At 37.6% G+C, this 21,917-nt stretch overlaps 5 protein-coding genes across 5 annotated transcripts; 1 reads left to right on the top strand and 4 right to left on the bottom strand.

Moving 5' to 3' along the window:
• Nucleotides 1-865: 865 nt before the first annotated feature.
• LOC125223860 (Oxidoreductase family protein) lies at nt 866-3,618 on the bottom strand. The gene is made up of 2 exons (XM_048127166.2): nt 3,113-3,618; nt 866-1,612 (listed from the first exon to the last, which is right to left on the bottom strand). The coding sequence occupies exons 1-2, from the start codon at nt 3,599-3,601 to the stop codon at nt 992-994; spliced, it is 1,110 nt and encodes a 369-aa protein (XP_047983123.1). The 5' UTR covers nt 3,602-3,618; the 3' UTR covers nt 866-991.
• Nucleotides 3,619-7,105: 3,487 nt separating this feature from the next.
• LOC125223835 (16.9 kDa class I heat shock protein 1-like) lies at nt 7,106-7,712 on the top strand. Its single transcript, XM_048127131.2, has 2 exons — nt 7,106-7,215; nt 7,350-7,712. The coding sequence occupies exons 1-2, from the start codon at nt 7,110-7,112 to the stop codon at nt 7,628-7,630; spliced, it is 387 nt and encodes a 128-aa protein (XP_047983088.1). The 5' UTR covers nt 7,106-7,109; the 3' UTR covers nt 7,631-7,712.
• Nucleotides 7,713-10,835: 3,123 nt separating this feature from the next.
• Nucleotides 10,836-13,749, bottom strand: LOC125223057 (NAC domain-containing protein 17-like). The gene is made up of 3 exons (XM_048126017.2): nt 13,427-13,749; nt 11,739-12,929; nt 10,836-11,283 (listed from the first exon to the last, which is right to left on the bottom strand). Exons 1-3 carry the CDS (start codon nt 13,605-13,607, stop codon nt 10,943-10,945), a joined length of 1,713 nt encoding a protein of 570 aa, XP_047981974.1. The 5' UTR covers nt 13,608-13,749; the 3' UTR covers nt 10,836-10,942.
• A 353-nt stretch (nt 13,750-14,102) lies between these two features.
• LOC125223058 (NAC domain-containing protein 17-like) lies at nt 14,103-16,609 on the bottom strand. Its single transcript, XM_048126018.2, has 3 exons — nt 16,269-16,609; nt 14,804-15,916; nt 14,103-14,551 (listed from the first exon to the last, which is right to left on the bottom strand). The coding sequence occupies exons 1-3, from the start codon at nt 16,447-16,449 to the stop codon at nt 14,184-14,186; spliced, it is 1,662 nt and encodes a 553-aa protein (XP_047981975.1). The 5' UTR covers nt 16,450-16,609; the 3' UTR covers nt 14,103-14,183.
• Nucleotides 16,610-18,174: 1,565 nt separating this feature from the next.
• Nucleotides 18,175-21,531, bottom strand: LOC125223060 (uncharacterized). The gene is made up of 10 exons (XM_048126020.2): nt 21,105-21,531; nt 20,928-21,002; nt 20,747-20,854; nt 20,577-20,651; nt 20,328-20,492; nt 20,037-20,072; nt 19,742-19,848; nt 19,585-19,656; nt 18,830-18,881; nt 18,175-18,724 (listed from the first exon to the last, which is right to left on the bottom strand). Exons 1-10 carry the CDS (start codon nt 21,438-21,440, stop codon nt 18,278-18,280), a joined length of 1,473 nt encoding a protein of 490 aa, XP_047981977.1. The 5' UTR covers nt 21,441-21,531; the 3' UTR covers nt 18,175-18,277.
• Nucleotides 21,532-21,917: the final 386 nt, after the last annotated feature.

Genomic DNA, 21,917 nt, shown 5'->3' with positions numbered 1-21,917 from the left:
TCTCGACAATATACTCTACTAAATTAATAGATTTGGATCCCTGGTAGACTGTGATACTCAATCAAACCCAATCTCAATTAACTTTTTAATAAAATATTCATTTCTCTATACTTCACATATACAATCCTCCCTCAATTCAACTTTCATCAACTTTTTTACTTTCATCACTGACCCCAACCTAACCCAATTAAATATTTTCTTTTTTATATATTTTATATTAATATTTTGATTTATAATTAATTTAGATATATTAATAATGTCTAAAAATTATAATAAAAAAGTATATGATTCAAATTTAAAGACAAAAATAATAATACTAATAATAATAATTAATTAAATTAAATTAATAACTAAAAGTAATAAAAATATCATAAATTTCACAATGTTCAAAATATTCAAAATGTTATTATCTAAAATATTTACATTTCATATTTATAGATTATAGTGTACAATTCTCAAATTTGTACATAATTAAATAATTAATAGTAAAAAAAAAGCAAAAATAATAATGCATTGACCCAATAGAAAATGGACATGTGTCATTTGCCCTTCACTTTAGATTGGGCCGGCTGACAAGACCATAAATTGGGGATTGGGTTAGATTATTTCATTTTTGCTTTATTTTTATTTCTCTCTAGTTTGTCTTATATGCTTGCCCCCATCATAAAGTGACCGATGGGGTGGTCTTAGTACTTCATCCGTTCAGTAAATATTGTCCACATTTGCTATTTAGGTTCGTCTACTATAATCTAACCCAAACATAATTATTCGCAAAAACTATTTTCAATCAATCGATAGCTGAGATTTACAGATGTACGACGAAGTATGAAAATATTTGTGAAGTTGAAAGTGACGAAAAAACAACTGTGGAAAAGAGGATAATTGAGATTACAATCAATGTACTTAATTATTTCATTCCAATTACCATTCAAAATGCATAACTGAGTAACACAGTCTTAACTTGACAAACACAAACACAAGCATCATGCAGCTAACTAATGATTTCAACAGTTCCATAACCTTTGTCAATCGACGCCTTTACTGCGTCGAGAACGAGCTGCGTCTTCCTGCTAAGCGTCGGCCACTTCTTCTCGGGTTTCGCACCATCGTATTTGATGCTTCCAACCAGTCTAGAGAACTCCTTCACCATGAGAACTTCCTGCGGAAGGTCCGTCATAACAGTGTGCTCGCTCGGCTTTGGATCCCATCCGGTCACGAGCTCGGTGAACCCGGACTTGACAGCTGTGGAGAAAGAGGCCTTGTGCTCCTCGAACGGGATCACAAAGTCTTGAAGCTTCAAAGTGCCGTTAGTTCCGACTACAGTTAGATCCATTGTCAAATTGGCCAAGAAAGAGCAGTGGAAGGTGGCCGTTTTCCCGTCTTCCCATTGCAGAAAGGCGCTGCACGCTAGGATGACTCCTGAACTGTTTTTGACCGTGCCAGGCAATGCGAGTGCTGTTTTAGGAAGCTCGAAACCAGCAGCCCATAATATCGACCTGGTGCAGTACCAGCCTACATCACCGAGTGCACCAAGAGCATCCAGATCCGGCTTCACGCGGATGTCGTTCTCTAGGAAATCTTTCTCCGCAGCGAAGGTAAAGCAGCAATGCACCTGCACAATAACACAAGAGTCCACTTGATATGTAACGATTAAAAACCAAAGAACGATGCACAGCCTCCAGAATTAGGGCGCTATTCCCTAATTACCTTATTTAAATCAACAAGAGAAGAGAAATAGTAAATCAAAATGGAGGATCCTTCCTCTTATTTGCTAAATTAATTTCTACAATCTTTATGTTTTGTTTAACAAACATTTCACCATTACCACTTCTACATTGCTTCTCAATATCTTTCCCTCACTAAAGTGATTCCCATGAATAAAGAAGTGTTTCCCTTTGGCCACTTTTGAGAATCCTAAATCCTATTGTTGAGAAACACTGGGACGAATTCATCAAAATTCGAGACAGTACTGAGAGTAGGTACCTGGCATGAACCTGAATGAGACTCAAATTACCACAGTTTGACACAAAAGACAGCCTCGTCCACCACTACTTTTGGCTCAACTCAAGGCTTAAGTTTTCCCCCATGATGATAGGTCATGATTTTTAGTTTACCATTTCAGTTTTTACCTATTCTGCTAAAACCTCTCTCTTCTTTCCTCAGCTTACTCAGATTGAACCACTAAGCAATATAGGTACCAAACTAGCCCTTAAGCCGTTTTCGAGAATCCTAAATCTTATTGTTGCTCATAGTGTGCACATTGGAGAAGTACAAGATACACCGGGAAAATTCATTGAAATTCTAGTCAATACAGATAACAGAACCTGAAATTTTCACCGCTTGTGAGACTCACCTTACCACAATTTAGCACACAAGACAAAACCTCCCCTACCAATATTTTTGCCTCAACTCAAGGCTCAAGTTTTCGCCTAAGATGATAGCAATTGATAGGTCATCAGCTTCCTAATCTGTCTTTACCATTTGAATTGAATATTCCTAATCTTACAAAACTGTATATCCCTTCTTCCTCTCTTCTTACCTCAGCTCATTCAGATTGAATGAATATCACTAAGCAATATATGGTAGCCATTTGGCCATTTTCTGAGAATCCTAAATGTTACTTATTGTTGTTCTTAGCATTCGCATTTGAGAGAGACAGATTCACAGGGACAATATGACATCGAACATGAATGGGACTCAAGTTTTGCCGAAACTCAATGCTCAAATTTGATAGGTCATCAACTTCCTAATCTGTTCTTTACCATTTCAATTCAATATCCGTCTTCTTCCAAAACAGTCTGTCCCTTCTCCCTCTCAGCTTGAACCAATGTTGTTTGCATAGAAATTCAACAATTTCACTACAATTTAACACAATCCACCACTAATTTGCCTAAACTCAAGACTCAAGTTCATCAACTTCCTAATTACCATTTCAATTCAACACCACTATTCTGTCAAAACACCCTCAGATTGAACCAATGTTGTTGGAATAGCTTCACATAAGAATTCAACAATTGTATTTCAAAAAATAACTTCAAACAACCAAATAGAACCCAAAAAATTGATTCTTTCACACCAACTCCAAACCCATCAAATCAAATAAAACACATACCGTTTTGAGGTCACCGAAGCGGGAGCCATCGCAGAGGAAGTCCTTCATCTTGGCAGTCCTGGGGTGGTGCATCCACATGGTACCATCCATGAACTGCACCCCACAGGATTCGCACGCCGCGACGATCTGATCGAATTCCTTAGCATCGAGGGCGACGGGCTTCTCCAAGAGCAGGTGCTTCTTCTTCTGGGCGGCGAGCACGGCCCACTTGATGTGCAGGCTCGTCGGGAGCGGGACGTAGACGGCGTCCACCTCCGGGTCGTCGAGCAAGGCCTCGTAGGAGGCGTAGACCTTGGCGGAGGCGTTGTCGGCGCCGAATTTGGCGGCCTTTTCGTGGGAGCGGCTGGCGACGGCGTGAAGGGTGGAATTGGGGGAGAGGGAGATGGCGCGGGAGACCTTGCGGGCGATCTCGGCGCAGCCCAGGATTCCGAATTTGATCGGCGGCGATGACATTGTCGAGTAAGAGTGTTGAGATTTATGGCCGATCATTGTTGATGGATTGGGTTTTTGTTTGACCAAAGTCTCTTTTTGGTCTTTTACATGTGGTGATTTTACGATTTTGGTCTAAAACATTATTTTTTGAATTATTTGGTCCTTTACAAATAAAAACGGATCACATTTAATCCGAATTCGACGGAACCGTTAAAATTTAATGGTCTAACACATCTTAATATAATTTTGACCAGATTAAGAGTTAATAATTATGTTTTATTAATATCTAATATCTAATTAACCAAAAACTAAAAAATTAAAAATTTTAAGTTAATAGTAATATTATTACAAAAATAAAATAAAACATAATTTAACAAAAATAAAAAAAATAATTACTCTGTTAACAAAATCAAAACATAAATTCAATTATTGTCTTAGATCTGAAGCCCAAATCTGTCCCCAGTTCCGCCACCAGCACGCCTCCGCCGCCGGAGAAGAGGACCCGCGACCAGCCCAATATGTCCGATTGCCATTGCTGCGGCCGCCGGATTAACCAATCAAACCAAGGACCGCCTGCAGCCGATTGACAGCGTTTGGCGGATAGTGCTTGTCTGCAGGAAATGCCGCAGGGGTGTTTCTTCGGGCAACACGTGCCCTTACTTGTTGTTCCATTCATCGTTTTTTCTTCTTTCCTTAATCGTTTTTTCTCCTTCTGTTCCATTCATCTTTTTCCCTCTCTTTAGCGGTTTCCATCTTTTTCCCCAAATCTGTATATTTCAATTCTCCATTTTTCAACATGGTAAATGCAGCTCTTGGTGTTATTTGGGCGGGGTTTAGGGTTTGTGTGGATTGTTGGGTGCCTGAATTGCTTAAAAATTCGATTCAGGTTTTGGGGAGTGAGAACACGGGTGGGTTGAAAGAAAAAGGTGAGGGTAAAGATGTGTTGGAGAATTCGGATCAGAATGGAAAGTGTGAGGTGGAGAAGAAGATTAAAAAGGTGGTGAAGGCGAAGGATCAAGTGACAAGGAGGGGAAATGGGGCGATTGATGAGGATGGTTTGGTGGATGATGCATCTAATTTGCTTGCTAAGAACTATAGGGATGGTAATTATTGAATTTATGTTTTGATTTTTGTTAAATTATTTTATGTTTTATTTTATTTTTTTAATAATATTACTATTAGCTTAAAATTTTTATTTTTTTAGTTTTGGGTTAATTAGATATTAGATATTAATAAAACATAATTATTAACTCTTAATCTAGTCAAAATTATATTACGATTTGTTTACCGTTAAATTTTAACGGTTTCATCCAATTCGGACTAAATGTGATCCGTTTTTATTTGTAAAGGACCAAATAATTCAAAAGATAATGTTTTGGACCAAAATCGTAAAATCACCAAATGTGAAGGACCAAAAAGAGACTTTAGTCTTTTTGTTTCTTATTACTAACAAATTGGGATTTTTGAATTTTACCCAAAAAACAAGAATTTAGATTTGTCCCTATCTTCAATTGGATCCTAATCTATTACTAACTACTCCCTCCGTCCCAAGATAAGTGACTTGTATTCCTTTTTGTGGGGTGTCCCACTATAAGTAACTTATTTCCATTTTTAGTAAAAAGTCATCTCTCTTACTTTATTCTCCACCTACTTTATTCTCTCTTCTCTCTTCTACTTTTCCCTCTCTCATACTTTACTCTCTCCACTTTAACTTATTTAAATATCATTCCTTAAATCCCGTGCCCAAAAGAAGTGGGTCATTTATCTTGGGACGGAGGGAATACTATTTTTATTCCATCGTTTTGTTATGCCAAAAATTAGTTCAAAGAATAAGGAGCAAACAATTATTGGATGCGAGTGTTTTCTAGACGTCACCAATTATACTCCCTCCATCCCGGCTAAGATGACACATTACTTAGCCGGCACGGGATTTTAGGAGTTATTGGTTAAAGTGTTTAATTGGAGAGAGAGAAGGTGAGTGTAAATATTAAAGGAGAGATAAAGAAAGATGAATATTTTAATAGGAGTGAGAAAAAGTGGTTGAGTGTATTAATTGGAGAGAGAAAGTTACCAAAAAAGGAAATGTGTCATCTTAGTTGGGACAAACTAAAAAGGAAAACGTGTCATCTTAAGCGGGACGGAGGAAGTATAAAGAAGGAAGTTGTGTAATTAACTTTGTAGCATGCATAGAACATACACAAAGCGTCTCTCTTTGATGTTGTTCAAGCCTCTTGTTTTTGAAGGTACTTGCTTGTTAGAATGGACTAACTACCCTTATAACCTAATTTCAGATTTGTTCGTAGAGGTGTAAGTGAGTCACACCATGTTAGGATAGACTAACTAGATTATACTAAATTCATAGTATTGTTATTGTTAAAAGGTTGTATCGCCAACCCCAGGCGGCCCCACTTCCGGCCCGACATCAGTGAGGGGAGTTAAATCACGGTACTCAGCCACTCAATAGAGGTGAGAGTTCAACCCACTGTCCCACCGGAGACCCACCTCCACAAAGGCCTCACGCTTGTGCCCGAGAGGTGGCAGTCTCCTCACGGTGGTAGTGGGCTTCGAACACCCACTCATTGTTACAGATCTCCATCTCTGGAGCCAACTGAGCTAGCCCGTGCGGGCCTAAATTCATAGTATTTTTATCTTAGAGATAGGTGAGTTACAATATGTTAGAATGGACTAACTATATAGCCTATCATAATTTCAGATTTCTTTATAGAGATCAGATAGATTAGTTAACTACAACATATTCGAATGGACTAGCTAAATTTTCCTAACTTCAAATTTCTTAGTAAAGATAGTGAGTCCTAACATTGTAGAATAGATTAACTAGATTATCCTAATCTTTGTAGAGATAGTGAGTGAAAACATGCTAGAATGGACTAATTAGGCTATCCTAACTTCGTAATAGTATTTCTTTATAAAGATATATATAGGTGAATCACAACATGTTAGAATGATCGACTAGTCGCTATCTTAACTTTAGATTTCTTCATAGACATAGGTGAGTCGTAGTAGACATTATTGATCATATTGGTGATTTGACTCTTGTTGAATAATACTTCCTCCGTCCGCCATTAGGAGTTTCGGTCACTTTTACATATTCATTTTGTAAAAATAATAATAAATAGTTAAAGTGGAGAAAATGATAAATTAAGAGAGAGAATAATTTAGATTGGACTCTTCTCAACATTATTCTCTATATTACTTTACTATTTCTTCACTTTAATTATTTATTATTATTTTTATAAAACGAGTGTGCAAAAGTGACCGAGACTCTTAATGGCGAACAAAGAGAGTATGTGAGTACTAATAAGAATCTAATTATAAAACGCCAATAGATTCACAATCCATTAAAAACACCATAGTGATCTAAATAGGCTCCTCGTATGGATAAGATGACAAACAAAAATAAGAACAAATTAATCACCAAATGGGAAGTGAAGCAATCACAAGAATGTCCACGTGGCAGAGAAGTAAGATCTCAACTGACACGTAGCTTTCATATGCATTTACTATAAATAGTCAAGCATGTTACACTACATATTAATCATTAAAAATGAGTTCCGACATAGGAGCGTGGGAAGGTGGAAGCGGAGCCAAACAAGGTGACGTGGAATGGCGTGAAACCGTGGACGGCCACATCTTCCGCCTTGATCTCCCTGGTTCATCACTCATCACAATTCACAAACAAACATCTTTAATTTTATTAATTAATGATAGATAGGTAGATAGATAGATACATCTCTTTCTTTCTTGTGTATTTGATGTGTATGATCTTTAATTTGTGATTAATTAGGGGTGAGGAAAGAAGACGTGAAGGTGGAGGTGGAGGTGGAGGATGCCAATTTTCTTCACATAAGCGGCGGCGGAAGCGTGGTGAAGGTGGAGGGCGGCGATGAGGGCCGGAGGGTGGAGCAGCGCAGCGGGAGCTTTTCAAGGAGATTCCGGCTGCCGGAGAATGCTGACGTGGAGGGGATGAAATGTGGGTTGGAAGATGGAGTGCTGACGGTGGAGATGGGGAAGAAGGAGGTGCACCACCACCGGCCTACAAATGTTAGATATATACATGTAGCTTGAACTCGATGTGTTTTCCTTTTTCTTTTTACTTTATGATCCTAATGTATAATTATAACTAGTAATCAAAATATTACTGCACAAAGCTCGCTAGTGAGAAGAAATTAATGAAAGATAGTTTGAATATATATAAGTGAAAATGAAGAGTGAAAAAAGTTATCTAGTGCAAAATGATAAGACGTACAACAATTTATACTACTAGTATATTCATTGATGCTAATAGTTTTATTTATATAAAGTTAATTTCTTAATTTAATTAAATTTTGGTTTTAAAATTATCTAGCTTTAAATTTTAAATTTATTTTAGTTTTACAATCAAGTTACTATTTAATCTGTTTTCTAATTTTTTCCAGTAATATAGATGCTACTACCAATCTACCATAACTTAATGATTTATGAATGGTTATGTTTTTTCTTAGAGATTTATGAATGGTTATGTTTTTTCTTAGAGGGAATGTCTTTTTAGGTATATAAACTTTATCAACCTATCATTTTAGGTCTGTGAATAGAGATGTCAAATGGACTGGGCCGGTCCGGCCTAGCCCGGCCCAGGCCTGTTATGGGCCGGCCCAGGCCCGACCCGGTAGAGAAATAGTGTGGGCCTAGGCTGGGCTTAATAGTGTAATCGGGCTCCTATTGGGCCATTTTATAAGCCCAGGACCGGCCCGGGCCTAGGACCATCTGGAGCCCGGCCCAGGACCGGCACAGGCCCGGCCCAGGCCCGGCCCAGGACCGGCCTAATACATTTCTTATAAAATCAGTAATATAGTGTGTTTTATGAAATAATCTATGCTTAATTTTTTTATATTAGTTCAAATATTTCAAATTGGTACGTTTACCAAAAATAATTAATGAATCACGCTCTGTTATTTTTCATTGGTCAAATTTCCATTTATCCTTACCCATAAGTCATAATGTTGTACATGTATCTATGTAGACTATATTCAAAATTAATTCCTAAATTAATGCTATAAATATTCTCTTCTACTTATTGTCATTATTCTCGATATACCTATAAAGAAGGCAATTCCTAGAAATCAGGCAATTCCTAGAAATCGTGAATTGTGTAATCGTGTTATACAAATTGATTTGTATAACTAGGATTAGTTGTTAATTAGTTTTAATTTTGATTTCCAAATTATAGTGATTGGTTGTTAATCGTACTCCTAGACTTAATCAACATCTCCATAATTATAGAGATTGATTGTTATCTAATTTATGACTTTATAAAATAGTGGATTCTAAAACTAAAGATATTTGCACTAATATACAGATTTATTGTTCCATGATTATAGTGATAGTTATTTTTATTTTTTATGTATGTATATATTATAATATTTATATAGTAGTTCGTGTATTTTAGTAGATGTTTCTTTAATTCCTGATTTTATGGGATTATATAATCTAATTATGTGTGGGTTGACTACTTAAATTTTCGAGCAAATTAGCATGGCAGCAACTAATTATGTGTGGGTTAATTATAGACCATATCTAATTATGCATATGGTAATTATATATAAGACTATAATATAGTATATATGTATATAACTTTTGCTTATGCGTGTGTTTAGGGCTCATAACCACAATAAAAAAAATTTAACTTGGCCCGGCCCAGCCCAGCCCAGCCCACATACCAACTGGGCCCGGGCTTGGGCTGGGCTCATTCTATAAACCAAAACCCAGGGTCGGGCCGGCCCGGCCCGTCACAGACATGGGCCTGGGCCGGGCTGGGCTCAAATCTCGTCGGGCCTCACTGGGCCCGGGCCGGCCTGGGCCGGGCCGGCCCACTTGACATCTCTATCCGTGAACTTTGAAAATATCATTTTAGATCCGTGAACTACAAGTTAATATCATTTGAAGTATTTTGAACTTTTTTTGGATGAAAATGCCCTTAAGGCCTTCAAGGATAATTTGGACAACTCATCTTGCGTCAAAGATCTAGAGTTCAGCAATTTTTTTACTACTATTTAATTCAGTTACCATCCAAATTGAATTTAAATATAATTAAAATTTTCCGTAAAAAATATGTGTTAGTTTTTCAAATATTAGATGACTAATTATTTAATAATAGTGAATTGGGACTTGATACTTTATTTTATTTTTTCAATCTAAACTGCATTTTAATAACTTGCAATTGGTGATGAGTGAATTCTATTTAGTTTATTTATTTTGAAATTAGATAGCTATTAATTTGGATTGTCATTTGGAGATGTATTTCAAAATGGAGATCAATTAACATCTAAATTGAATTTAAATATAAAAATGTGCCGTTAAAAATAGTTGGATTCTATGTCTCTGACGCAAGATGATTGGCGAAAGAATTGTCCAAATTGATCTTTGAAGGTCTTAAGAGCATTTTCGTTCAAAAAACATTCAAAATGCCTCAAATGATATTAATCCATAGTTGATGGACCTAAAATGATATTTTCAAAGTTTACGGACCTAAAATAATATTTTGGCAAAGTTCGTGGACTTAAAAAGATGTTCCCTCTTTTTCTTATACACTATACTGTTTTATTTTGGTCGATAGAAAATTCGACGATGGACACCTCAAAAGTATCATTGGGTAAATCAAACCATCCAACACAAGGACTTTCGAGTGTTCCAATTAACATAACTCTATATAGTTAAATTATTAGTAATGATTTTCGATTTCGAAGGATCCTGAATCAGGATTGGAGTGAAATGAATACGAAATGAAGTCAAAATGATTGGCTTTATTGAACCAAGGAGACGTGCAGTAAGCGAATTCGATTCTTGAACTTACTAAATTATGGGGCATATGAAAATTTTGACTGTCCACTATTATGATTGAACAAATTATGTAGTGGATAACTAAAAAGTTTATACCATCGTAGTCAAATGATCAATCGTACCTTATTTAAACAGTACTATAACAAAATGAAATCACAATCTATATCGTTCACTTACCTACTTTTGATGTATTTTACTACTATTATTCATCTCTTGCGACTAATTTAATCAATAACTAATTATCGTATTTAGTAATACTATGTTGTATAACAAATCGAACACCACCTACATAGTTTGGTGTATTGAATTGAACAATAGAATGTCCTATTATAACTAAAATTATTGTGTGCAATTAGAAAAATAAGTATAACTAAACAATCTTTATTATGGATGCTCCCAATCATGTAAATGCTATTGGGACTCCTAAAAGGTTAAGGCTTTGCAAAATGTTGAATATTTCAAAACTGCCTTCATATTTCGAATGATGATCCGGCAAGGCACCGGACCAAAATCTCCCTATACATACATTAAATCCACATGATAATGTTATGCATCAATCAGTCATGTTCCAATCATCATCCATAACACAGCACACATAACTCCTAACAAAGACAGAAACACAAGACCAGGTCTTGATTTGCCAGAGCTTCTTGAAGTTGCCATGGCATTACCTGCATAAACATTTAAGTTCCCGGCATTCATTCTCACTCTGCCAAAGCTAGACATTCGCTCGAAAGCCTTGTTCACCAAAGCACTTTCAGAAGCTGAAGCGGGGGTTGTTGGTATAGACTCCACAAAGGACCAGAGAGCAGAGGAGAACCATGAGTCTGTACCGCCATCATCTTGTTTGCCGCTTTCGTTTTGATTTACAAAACCATAATTTGGGTTTTGATGTAAAACACCTAAACATATGACAAAATCTGGTAGTATTAATAAACAATCTAAGCAACTTCAATACAAGAAGAGCTCTTGAAGCTGGTTCAAACTCCCCCATTTTCCACTTGGGCATAAGAGTTTTCACCATCTTGAAGATGACATGGTCTTCCCATACCATCCATCTGACCAAGAGCTCACTCTTAGATTAAATAGAACAAGATAGTAATAAACAGTATGCAAGTCATGACAACGTAAACAAAATCATAGATGCTTTTGCAGCAACTTAATGAACAGGTATGTATATGTTTTGTAGTACTTAGCACTTTGTAGTAGCACATAACGAATAGTCATAGATGCTTTAAAAGCAGATAAAAATGTGTAGCCATATACGTTCCTTTAGCAGATCAAAATGTATAAAGCCATTGATGCTTCTGTAGCAGCTCAGAAATTGCATCAGCAGGGATTCTACTAATGTCAGTACCTGAAGTCGATGGAGGAACGAATCCCTGATTCGTGTGTGCCTCCGTTACAACACTGCAACTTTGGCCATCAGCACTCATCTGATAGCTGATCCCATCGAAATTGTTGAACTGTTGCTGCAGCATGTAGCTAGTAGTGTTCTCAAGATTGTTCATACAAGAGCTTGAGATTGGATCAATAACTCCATTTGTAAAGTTGTTCATGTATGGCTGAGATGTCTGTCTGGACTCAATGTGCCCCACATCACAAAGGAACAGGGGTGCATCTTGAAACAGCTCGAGCTCATGCAGACAATCCAAATCATCAATTGAAAATTTATCCGTACCATTAACCAGTTCACCAGGGTTTTCTGCAGTTGGATCTGGGCCCAAATCATCCAATTCAAGAAAATCTTCGAGGAAGGACTCATCAATGACACGAGAATTTGGCACATTCGGAACTGGAGCAGAAGAGACCTCAGGTGCCTCAGAGATCTGGAATTGAAATGCGCCCGACTGTGTGAAGTCAAAACTATTTTCTACAATAGGTTGCTGAAAAAATGGTTGGGGAGCTGACAAAGAAACCTCCCTAGGGGAATTGTCAACCAACGAACTGTGAGTTTCCTCAACTGCAAACTGATCCTGGTTATACTCGAGAGCAAGGACTGGTGGCTGATCAGGCAGGGAATCATTAAAAATTTGGTTCAGTTCCTCAAGATAATCAAACGAGGCAAGGTCTTGAAAATCAACTAAGTTATTACTATTGATAGGTGTGATTTCAATAACAGGCTTTTGTAGGATTCCCTTCACAATTGGAGATGGTTCTCGAACTTCATCATCAGCCCAGTCCTCCTCCCTAAACGGTGCGCCATATTGCTCCCCGTTTTTGGGACCAGGCCCACTTTTCTTGTATACCTTGTACAACACATAGTACTCCTTAGCAGCCTGGCATCTTTTCAGCTCTTCCTCATCCATGGTGTATTCATGCATCACCCAGTCCGTGCGCTCTCCTTTAGGTGCACGACCTTTATGGAAGACCAGAGTCTTCTTTAAACCAACAGGGCGAGCACCACATGAAATGACACGGTCCTTCCCAGTTGCTTTCCAATACCCATGCTTTGTCCCCCTATTGGACCTAGCTCCATTAGGGTATTTCCTATCTCTTGGACTGAAGAAGAACCATTGTCGATCACCAGTTTTAAGTTTCGAAAGCCCTGCATTTATGACATGTGACAAATCAGTAAAGAAGCACAATAAATGAACTGAATTTTGCCAAAACAGAACTAAAATCAGATCACAGAAACCAACTATCCAACTCAGTTCATGCAATTTGCAACCCTATGCCACAGATTACAATCTTACAATCTCACAAAATCAAATAGATAGATCCAGGTATCACAACATTTACAACTTCCGATTTACACAAATTGCCGGCCAAAACAATGCAATTGGAACTAGAAACAAGCTAATCCTCATATCGTTGACTTCAATTAGAGTAGCATCAACACCAAATCTAAATCCGCAACAAACAAAACAATCGAGAGCAAATCCAGCCACAACAACAATTGATCAAATATCTGACCAAATCAAACATACCAAGCCAGTCTAAGAACAATAATCTAACCCAGCATACTCGCAATCAAACGGTCAACGTTAAAATCCAATAAATTAAAACAAACAAAAAAAAAAACTTTCGAAGGATAAAACCTACCAGGCAATTCCTCGGGATCCCACTTGTAAACATCGGTCTCAGCGATCACGTCGAGAAGGTGGCGCTTGCAGCAGATCTTCCGCTTCAGATAGTAAAGCACGAGCTCCTCGTCAGTCGGGTGGAATCGGAATCCCGGCGGGAAAACGTCCTGGTCGCCGGAGGTATCCGATTTCACCATCATATTTCCAACGATTAATCCGGAAAAAGAGGGGAAAATGTTTCTGTGTGTTTCTGAGATTGCGAAAAACCTAGGAGAGGGAGAATTGGGGGAGAAAGAGGAGTGGAGGAGAAGGAAACGATCAGTCAAATGAGAGATGTTGATCAAAAAGAGTCGAAATTTCTTCGAAGCTTGTGGTATGGAGTTTTGATATGCTGCGAGGCAGGTGCACCGTGCTCTGTATGGGGATCAGTTGACTTTGTTTCTTGACTGAGCTTTCCGATTTTTTCTTTTTTCTTTTGCTTTCATTTTATTAATCACTTTTGACATACTCATTAATGATTATAATCGAATATGAGGCCAAAAATAATATATTTTTCAGTCTACTTTTCTTTGTTTATCTCCGTTCAAATTATTTGTAGTGCTGTTTAGTTGTGTGAGACAAGATTATTTTTTTGAGTTAGGGCAGGATCTTGGCTTGCTTCTGTTAAAAAACATCTTGCAACTTATCTCATGAAATTAATAAATATATACAGTACTATTTCCAACTGCTTTTGATTTACCAAAAATTTCGGCAATTCAATGAGGCACAGCAAATAATTACATGTGTATGCTACAAGTAGTGTAAACTCTCTTTGAGATTCCAGTCAGCAGCCATAGAATATCACGTATTACTCCCAGTAAAGAAAAACATAAGAAACCAATTCCGGATTTGCCAGAATTTCTTGGAGCTGCAGTGTTTCTGGCATCAACTCTTACCCAGCTTAAGCTAGACATTCGCTCACACGCCCCATTTACCAAAAAAACTTCAGAAGCCGAAGCGGGGAATGTCGGTATACACTCTACAAAAGACCAAACGGCAGAGGAGAACCATGACTCCATATCACCACCCTGCTCGCCCTCCCCTTTCTCGTTCCCCCCAGTAGGATGATTTACAAAACTGTTGTTTTGGTTTTGATACATTGCACCTAAACACGCCAAAACCCACCAACATTAGTGAAACAGGCTGTTACAACGTCATAAGAAGAGCTCTTGAAGCTGGTTCAAACTCCCCCATCTCCAGTTGGGGAACAAGAGTTTTTCACCGCCCTGAGTATGACAAGAGCTCTATCCGATTGGGTCAGATAATAGAATAACCGGCATGCACATCATCACAAAATTGCACAAAACCATGAATACAGTTGAAGCAGCTCAAGAGTTGCTCCACTGGAAAGTCCTACCTGAAGTTGATGGTGCATTGACGTCCTGATTAACTTCCGGTGTGGACACTACACTGTAAGTAGGCTCACCCCTCCACATTTGAGAGCTCGCTCCATCTAAACTGCTAGTATTTTGTTGCTGCATCACATAACTTTGATATGAGCTTGGACTCGGGTCCATGGCTCCATTCTCAAAGTTATTCAAAGATGGCTGGGGAAAATGCCAGGGCTCAACAGGCTCATTAAGGAAAGAAGAAGCGTCTTCATACAGAATGCTCAAATCATCATCTAAACCCTCAAACTGCAGACTCCCAAAATTATTCCCCCAGTTATTAAGATTTTGTGTGGTTGGGTCTGAATCTAGATCATCCATTTCAAGATAATCTTTGAGGAAGTCCTCCCCGGTCACATTAGGATCTTCCGTATTAATGAATGTGTCATAGGAAAGCTCAGGTGCTGCTTGCAACTGTAATCGAGTTGTCTCAGTAAGGGCACAATGAGCTGGATAAACCACTGGTGCAGACACATCAACAGAAGAATGGTGAACTAATGTACTCTCAGTTTCCTCCTCATCGAGAAACTGATCCAGAGTATACTCGCAATCAACAACCGGTGGCTGAACGGAATCGGGCTCATTTGCTATTCGTTCCACTATTTCCTCAAGAGCATCTAATGAGGACTGATGTTGACAATCAACAGTTTCATGAGCTTTCTTTGTTGGTTTCTCCGGCTCAATGGAGCACTGAACTTCAAGATCATCATCCCACTCCTCTTCCCTAAAGGGTGCGCCATACTGCTCACCATTTTTTGGACCGGGGCCACTTTTCTTGTAGACTTTGTTCAGCACGTAGTATTCCTTAGCATCCTGGCATCGTTTGAACTCGTCCTCAGCCATGGAATATTCGTGCATCACCCAATCCGTGCGCTCTCCTTTAGGCGCACGACCTCTGTAGAACACCAGAGTCTTCTTTATCCCAACAAGACGAGAATCATATGAGATGGTACGGTCCTGCCCCGTCACCTTCCAGTAACCACACCCGGTCACCCTGTTCGACCTTGCTCCCTTTAAATGTTTCCGGTCTCTGGGACTGAAGAAGAACCATTGTCTATCACCAGTTTGCAGTTTCGACATCACTGTGCATCAGAAAGAGAAAGTCAGCAATCATGCCATCAAGATTAGTATTGAAACTACAAAAACTCATTCATATGAATACTGTACACACAATGCCACACAATAGCTCAGCACAATCATCACAGATTCAAAACAAATCAAATAACGAAAAAAACAATAATCCCTCCTGGATAAGTAGACAACACAATCAATCACACAAAGCTCTGCACTTAAAGCAAATCAAAAAATTGAAAAAAAAAACCCTAGAAATCAATTTCAACTCGATAACATGATTAATAATCGATCAACAACCAAAAACAGTAAAATAACTGCTTCTAATCAGCAAACACCTAAATTAGGGATAAAAAACCCTACCAGGCAAATCCTCGGGGTCGCACTTGTAGACATCGATCTCAGAGACGACGTCGGGATGGTGTCTTTTACAGCAAATCTTCCTCTTGAGATAGTAAAGCACGAGCTCCTCATCGGTGGGGTGGAATCTGAACCCTGGAGGGAATCTCTTTCCGCTGACGAGGAAATCCGCATCCACTGCCATCTGGAGGGATGCAGATTGCCGCGGAGAGAGAGATTGACGAGATTTTGGGAGGTTTTCCGAGTGGTTTTGGGTGAAAAAGCTTAAACCCTGTTACAGGGGTGAGAATGAATAAGAGAAAAATGCCAAATATGCGTGATGCACAAGAATGTTTAGAGAGAGAGAGAGAGATTTCGTCAAATAATGTAATTAGATTAAATAATGTTTTTTTATTATTATTATTATGGGAAAAAAAGGTATATTTGGGCATAATGTAGGGATGCGTCGCAAACTATGATCATGGTTCTAGCCTTCTAGGATTGCAAATTACTATTCGAAATCCATAAATATTTACCCATTTGGTGCTACTATTTTTGATATTGGATTTTTAAATTTTAGGATTTTTTATATTGAATTTTCTAATTTTTATGCAATTTGGATTTTAAGGATCAAATCAAATTTCATAATTCGGTTCGAATTTGATTCATTTTTCATAAAATTTAGGGTTTTCAGATAAGGTCGGATTGAGCAAAAGTCCGAATGCAGTGCACACTCCAACTCCGCTCAACTCGAGCGTTAAGCCAACTGACAAAGAGAATTTTTATGCTAGTCGGGTGACATGAAGTCGTGCTGTTGGAATTTGTAGGCGGAAGAAAGTCGTCGACTCGCTATTGTTGTTTGGAAGGATGTCATCGAAGACTATGTAACGTACTAGTAGTTTTTTTACATTAAAAGGGCATAATTTACATGAAATCTCTAGTATTCTCCACAATCCTCTATTTATATTTATGGAAATGATTTATATATGCGTTCTTGATTTCATATTTTATTTCACATCAAAATTGATTTATATAATCAATTGTAAGTTTATAATAATTTAACAAGGAAAGAAATATAATAATCTCCAACAATTACCCTGAATAGTAATTCTAGGTAATTTACTACTCCTGATACATGCTGAATCAGTTTTTCACCTACTATTGAAAAAAATACTTAGGGACTAACTAACCTATCAAACTAGTAATCGCAACTAGTAATCAAACTAGTAATCGCAAAATAATACTCTCTCCATTCCTTCATAGTTGAGTCATTTTTCTATTTTGGGAAGTTCCCTCATAGTTGAGTCATTTCCATATATAGTAACTTTTTTCTCTTTCTTACTTTTTTATCTATTTATTTCACACACTCAACATTCATTTCTTAAACTCCGTGCCGAAAAGTTCCGCCTCAACTATGAGGGAACGGAGGGAGTAACAATTTGAGACTTTAATTACCCCCTCCGTCCCAGATAATTCGATCCAGTATTCCATTTCGGGTCATCCCACATAATTTGTGACATTTCACTTTTACCATTTTTGGTAGTAGACCTCATATTCCACTAACCCATTCATACTCACATTTTATTATAAAACTAATTCTTTAAAAGTAGGATCCACATTCCACCAACTTTTTCAACTCACTTTCCATTAAATTTCTTAAAACCCATGCCGGGCCAAAGTATCCCAAATTATCTGGGACGATAGGAGTATATTCTAAACAAAACAGTGGCTGCAATAAAACAGAATAAAATATGTGTGAGTCAGCCAAAGAGTACAAATATCTTAAAAAATTTATATTCATTTGCTCATAAAAAAAACATTAATCCTCATTAAAAAAATCAAAACATTTCTTCACATATAAACTTATACTTAGGAGGTTAAAGTTCCATGGAGCTTCTAAAACAAAGGGCATATATTTAATGCATGTGAATTGGCCAAGTAAATTTAATTTATTTGTCCATAAAAACGTGCACGTAATTAGTTCAGCAATGTAGCCAATACAAAAAAATGATATACTAACTCTCAACAACTAACTAACTGCCAGATTTTGGGGTCTTGACAACATGCCTCTTCTTATCTTGAGGATAAAGTTTCTCCATGGGTTTCCACTGTTCTTGGTTTTTCTTTACAATGGCAGGATATAGTTCCATGAACTTAGAATCTGGAAGCTCTTTAAGTTTCCAGTCATTAAAGATAGGTCTCTCTCTGGCCAAGTTAGGCAGGAATTTTTTCACTGCATTCTTCAGATCAGCTGGTTTGCTTGGTATTTGATCATCCCTTACGATCACGTCCTTGCTAAATAGACCAAGAGCTATAGTCCTAACTTCACCGTTACCCATCTCTGTACACAACGAGGTTCTAATGATCCAAAGTCCTTGAACTAATAAAGCAACTTCCTGCAAGACTGCTAACACTTCTTCGATCGGCTCATCGGGAGCTAGGTACCTCAGAGTGTCGAATCTATGAAGCTGATGAGGGTTCTGTTCAAGAATCATCACAAAATCAATTGATGCCAAGATCAACTAGTTTTTTAAGAAGGAAGACAATACAAGATCATGGACGGAACGGAAGAAGAGGTAACAGACCTCAAGAAGCCAAGTTTGAAACCGTTCTTTCAGTGGTTTAGCCAGCAAGGACCTGCAACAACGTCACAATGTAAGACGAACACGAGCATCACGTGTGCATGTTCACTAAATCAACTCAGCAACGTGAAATAAAGCTGATTTATGTGACTTAGGCATTCAAACAACTTGGATCCAGTGTATGTCAGGAATAGAAACACCAAATACGGAAACACTAGATTGAATATTGCCATGAGGTTGTAGTCGGAGGAGTGTTTGACAAGAACACGATGAATAAGTAATGAGGAGAAGCAATGAAATGGTTTAAGCTTCCATTCCCACAAGATCAAGAATTGATCATCTGTCACCCAAGGCAGCAAAAGAGAGGATATAAACAAATTAAGTATTCTGACTCAGATTAATTTCATCAGAATATTTAATCTCCAAATCCGTACTAAAACTTAGAAGCTTATTTATATATTGCGAGAGACAAACAAAACAAACAGCTAGGTGAAAAGGGGATGCATTTGAGTCAACTTGCTAGTAGAATAGCTCTTCATCAAGCGAAATTAGTCGATGTAGGAAGAAGAGCATAGATAGAAAAAGATTTTTTGACGACAAAAGCTCTACAATGAAAGTGGAATCTATTGAGTCAAAAAATATAGCTGAAAAGAAGAAGAGTCAGGGCAATAGCTAAACATTAGGAAATTATAGCTTCCACCTTGTTTATAAATGAGAACAAGAATTACAGAAACAAAATCCTCAAACAATCATGCTACCTTCTTTGAGGAACTTTGGAACTCAAACCACCACCAGAAATGCCAGGGCACAAGCTATTCAGATAATTATCCCTTCAAACAACGAAAAGAAATCAGAGACTGTGAAATTGTGAATATATGAACCTAAATATTTAGAAAAATGGGCACATAAACATACAAACTCATGGATAATGAAATCTCGGAGCCTTGTCGTTCCATCATTTTCCGAAGATATCCTGCTGTTATGTCACTCATCGTGTTGTGGTACTTGAGCCGAATCCAGCTCTGATGAGGAAACAAAGAACAATTATTAAAGTAGGCATAAACAGTTCCAAACCATTTGACTTCCTCAGCATGCCCTTGCCACAAACTATAGAATTAATGCATCAATGGAAGAAGGCTGATGTTCAGACCCCTCTGTAAGGATGGTGGCTTTACATCATTATAGAGAATGGAGGTGAACAATTGCATACCTGTTCTACACTGCCATTGGTCTGCTCCAGAGCTTTCTGCAATTCAGTGGGTAACTAAAATCAATGAAGGTTAATGTAACAGAGGTAATCCAGGAATACAAATGATAGAACCACGAGAAGCTTCTCACAAGGGTATCCGCTTGGTACCAATACAAGTATACAACTATACTTTTGCCATGTTAACTTAACAAGGAAGAACACTTAGAAAATGAAACTAAGATGATTATAAACCCTCTCATCAATTGCTGTAATCTCTATAAACTATGTCTGTGTGAAAGAAAGAAATGTAACCGGTTTCCTTGACATCCCAGAAGGTTTTGCTTCCTGCTGTTTTTCTAACTTCACCACATCCTCAACATTCTTGGACACGGCAGTCTTCTTCTTAGATTCCGCCACACCAATATGATGCATCGATGGACGAAGTTGTACAGCTGCATGAATACGATTCAAGTGTAACTGCACAACACGAGAATCTAAATGAGCAACTCTTCCAGCATCCAAGGAGATCAGATTAACAAACATTAAATCAACGGGACGTGCCTTATTTCCAGTAAGATCAGCAATTGTGTATCCAGTTGTTTGAGTTCGGTGTGGAATCCATGATGTTGCAATAGTCTAGCAAGAGAGGAAAATATAAGGATTGATGTAAACAGTAACTTCCTCAAGAAAGTAATAACAATGACAAACTTTAAAACATAAATTTAGAAAACCTGTTTCTTCAACTGGATTTGGGGATCAGCATCATTATCATAATTCGCGGAGTCAACATCAATGGCTAAATCAATTTCCACTTCTCTACTTGCTTGCTTCACTCTCACCTAAAATATTTCACAAATTTAGGCAATATTACAAACATTACCAATTCAGTCATTTATAGAAAATAGTGCAAACCTCTTGGCATCTACCATCCAAATCCAATTCATAAGGTCTCCATGGCTGTCTAAGTGGATATTGAAGCAGATATAACTAAGGAACAAAAAATCGATAATGCACAATCATTAGAATTCAATCGTCAATGCAAAGTTCGTAATCAAATTCATCAAAGAGAAGCCAATCATGGCTAATTACCTGTGTCTCGATATCAATCGAAGGAGAAAAATAGACATCGATTTCTCGAACAACTTCATCTTCATCTCCATCTCTGAATTCAGTATCCTCTGGTTCATCATCCACCTCCATTTTTGCTGCACCGTTATCGTCGTGTTCAAGCTTTATATAGGGCTTGATATCGGGCTTGACGTCGACTTCTTCCTTCTTGGGCGGCGGCAGTGACAAAGATGCCGATGACGATGGAGGTTCCGCTTTCGGCTTGGGTTTGGGTTGGAATTTCGCGCCCTTAGGCGCGAAGCGAGAAGCCCGGGTCGAGGCCTGCTTCGGGCCATCGTCGAGATCGTCCAAATCCATGTCGATCGACAGCAACAAGTTTTGTGCAGTATGTGTTCGACAAAATGCGTAGTGGTGGTGAGGTTTAGGGTTTAAGTGTTTAACTGATCTCAAAATCTCCTAATTATTCTAACGAGAAAATCTCAGTCTAGAATATTGAACTAACAATTCTTTTTTGATAATTTATTTTCATTTAATTGATTTTAATTTTGAGATATAAATTTAGGTGTGATTTTGTTATTTTCATTAATTTTTTAAAATTCCAAAATTACAAATATTAAAAAAAAATGTTTACATAATTACCCTATTCCGATTCAAATTCCATAAAAAAACGAAAAACTTTTCCTTTTCCTAAATAAAAAGACGCTCCTTCATTTATAAATTAGAATAAATAATTTTATTATCAGTTATTTTTTGCAAAATTTATCGTTATTATTGCTATTACTAGTACTTTTTTCAATTTCAATCTAAATTTACAGCACTTTTTAAATTTTATTT

The sequence above is a fragment of the Salvia hispanica genome, chromosome 1 (assembly GCF_029641045.1).
Source record: "Salvia hispanica isolate PSC_SH4W2 chromosome 1, Shi_PSC_v1, whole genome shotgun sequence".
Lineage (NCBI taxonomy): Eukaryota > Viridiplantae > Streptophyta > Magnoliopsida > Lamiales > Lamiaceae > Salvia > Salvia hispanica.
This window is presented reverse-complemented; position numbering and strand designations above follow the sequence as displayed.

Excerpts from the sequence above, each read along its gene's own strand:
- LOC125223860 (XM_048127166.2), bottom strand. The coding sequence starts at position 3,601 with ATGATCGGCCATAAATCTCAACACTCTTACTCGACAATGTCATCGCCG. Across the intron at positions 1,613-3,112 it reads GCTTCGGTGACCTCAAAACG|GTGCATTGCTGCTTTACCTT; the intron begins GTATGTGTTTTA and ends GTTATTGTGCAG.
- LOC125223835 (XM_048127131.2), top strand. The coding sequence starts at position 7,110 with ATGAGTTCCGACATAGGAGCGTGGGAAGGTGGAAGCGGAGCCAAACAA. Across the intron at positions 7,216-7,349 it reads CTTCCGCCTTGATCTCCCTG|GGGTGAGGAAAGAAGACGTG; the intron begins GTTCATCACTCA and ends GTGATTAATTAG.
- LOC125223057 (XM_048126017.2), bottom strand. The coding sequence starts at position 13,607 with ATGATGGTGAAATCGGATACCTCCGGCGACCAGGACGTTTTCCCGCCG. Across the intron at positions 12,930-13,426 it reads GGATCCCGAGGAATTGCCTG|GGCTTTCGAAACTTAAAACT; the intron begins GTAGGTTTTATC and ends TCATAAATGCAG. Across the intron at positions 11,284-11,738 it reads CGTTCCTCCATCGACTTCAG|GTGTTTTACATCAAAACCCA; the intron begins GTACTGACATTA and ends TCATATGTTTAG.
- LOC125223058 (XM_048126018.2), bottom strand. The coding sequence starts at position 16,449 with ATGGCAGTGGATGCGGATTTCCTCGTCAGCGGAAAGAGATTCCCTCCA. Across the intron at positions 15,917-16,268 it reads CGACCCCGAGGATTTGCCTG|TGATGTCGAAACTGCAAACT; the intron begins GTAGGGTTTTTT and ends TCTGATGCACAG. Across the intron at positions 14,552-14,803 it reads CAATGCACCATCAACTTCAG|GTGCAATGTATCAAAACCAA; the intron begins GTAGGACTTTCC and ends TGGCGTGTTTAG.
- LOC125223060 (XM_048126020.2), bottom strand. The coding sequence starts at position 21,440 with ATGGATTTGGACGATCTCGACGATGGCCCGAAGCAGGCCTCGACCCGG. Across the intron at positions 21,003-21,104 it reads CGATTGATATCGAGACACAG|TTATATCTGCTTCAATATCC; the intron begins GTAATTAGCCAT and ends TTTGTTCCTTAG. Across the intron at positions 18,882-19,584 it reads TCCAAAGTTCCTCAAAGAAG|GTCCTTGCTGGCTAAACCAC; the intron begins GTAGCATGATTG and ends ACGTTGTTGCAG.